At 47.9% G+C, this 1,845-nt stretch overlaps 1 protein-coding gene across 1 annotated transcript in view; it reads left to right on the top strand.

The window, feature by feature from the left end:
* Positions 1 to 1,532: 1,532 nt before the first annotated feature.
* The window catches only part of LOC101850916 (suppressor of lurcher protein 1), a gene marked incomplete at its 5' end in the record, with an annotated part of 13,162 nt that continues 12,849 nt past the window's right edge, over positions 1,533 to 1,845 (top strand). The window contains 1 exon segment of the mRNA XM_013089331.2: positions 1,533 to 1,728. Coding sequence (XP_012944785.1) covers positions 1,533 to 1,728 — 196 coding nt within the window.

Raw genomic sequence — 1,845 nt, 5'->3', positions numbered from 1 at the left:
GGGGGATTATTGAGCGACTAATGGGGGGATATAAAAATTGGGAGCGGGTAGCGAGAACTGTATCGTAAAAAAGAGGGGTGGGGATTGTAAGTGAGAATTGTGTCAGGATACGTCAAAAGGTTTGGGGGCGGGGAGTTGTATGTGACAATTACGTCGGAATAACTCAAGAGGTTGGGGAAGGGTGTAATTTGTAAGTGAGAATTTTGTCGGGGCAATCCAAGAAAGGAGGAGGGGGGTGGGCGGTTGTTGACCGAGATGTTGGTAGTATGGCATTAGCCCTCTCGTCAAGTCGTGTTGCTGTCAAGTCATATCACAGTGATTTTCTGGTAATGTCATATCCTCCGTACTCTACCTGGAGAAGGAGGAGGAGAGGAGGAAGGGGAGGAGGAGAAGGAGGAGGTGAAGGAGTATAGAGGAGGAGGAGGAAGAGGGGGAGGAGGAGGGAAGGAGGAGGGGGAGGGGGAGGTTGAGGGCGAAGAGGAGGAATATAGAGTAGTTGGAGGAGTAGGATGAGGATGAGGAAGGAAGTGAGGGTGGGGATGACTTGTGTCCAGCCAGATGTGTGTGACAGCTGAGAGTGGTCTGAGGAGAACGTGTGGGTGTGTGAGTGTGTGTGTGGTGAGGAAAGGTTCTCGTATCATCCTATGGGTTGTCTTGCATTGGTTATTTGCTGTAAAATATGCTAGGTACCTTCGATTGATGTACTGATAAACGGTTGTTTGTTTTTGTTTTTGTTTTGTTTTGGGGGGTTTGGGGGGGGGTTGCTGTTGTTTTATTTTTGTTTTTATTATTTGTTTGTTTATTTGTTTGTTGTTGTTGTTTTGGGCTTGTTTGTTGTTGTTTTTGTTGTTTTTGGTGGGAGGGGTGTTCTGGGGCGGGGTATTTTTCTTACCGCGTCAGGGCTTATCTTTTCCATTCTCCTTCTTCGCGCGAGTTTTCATCTTTCTACCTCCTTAATTTAAATCATGTAAACTGTGTCAATGGAAGTCTGTCATGTGTACAACAAATCTCGTCTGCGTCTATGATGGACAGGGTTGATTCGTCGCTGTTGCTCGCAAAAGGCTTGGGGTCGATTCTCAGGTTGGAAAATTGCGAAATTGACTTTTTAATTGAGTGTCATCGTCTGTCTGCTGCCATGCTGTATCGCACTCAGCCCGAGTTGGCCCTGTCAGGCTAGCTCAAAGCGGTAAACAGCCTGCCTTCTAAACTATCTAAATCGTGTCTGTGAGGACACGATACTTGATTAAATTGCGATCTTTTGCAATGATTATTCTCTTTGTTTTCAGAATTCCAGTGGCGTCGGTGGCCTAGTGGTTAAGCTACTGGACTCGTAATCGTGAGATTGCAGGTTCGCGGGGTTCGAGCCTAAGCTCGGTCCGACGTTGTGCCGTTGGGGAAGGCATTTTACACGAATTTCCCTCTTGGTTCGGTCCTTTCGGAGATGGACGTTAAACTCGGAGGTCCGGGCTCTAAAATAACCTAATAGTGTTGATAGGGGCGTTAATAAACCTATACTCTTTTCACCATTTCAGAATTCCAGTGCAACGAGAACATAAACAGCCGACACCATCGTAACGGCACTATTTCGTCGCCCAACTACCCCTCCGCCTACCCGGCGCCGATAACGTGCCGGTACATCTTCACAGGGGTGGGGAGGGAGAGGATACAGCTCAGGTTTCTGCACATGGACCTGCACTTTCCCAGTGGGAACCCGGCCGAGCCTATAGAGTGAGTAGCTTAGTTGTTTATAGGTGTGTTTGAAGGTGGGTAAAGGGGGAGTGGGGTGAGAAAGAATGAGGGGGTGGGCTGAGAATATTTGTTTGGAGATGTGTGAGAGTGCTGGAG

Source organism: Aplysia californica, unplaced genomic scaffold (genome assembly GCF_000002075.1).
Source record: "Aplysia californica isolate F4 #8 unplaced genomic scaffold, AplCal3.0 scaffold00930, whole genome shotgun sequence".
NCBI lineage: Eukaryota > Metazoa > Mollusca > Gastropoda > Aplysiida > Aplysiidae > Aplysia > Aplysia californica.
Note: the sequence above shows the minus strand (reverse complement) of the source record. Positions and strands in the feature narration are given on the sequence as shown.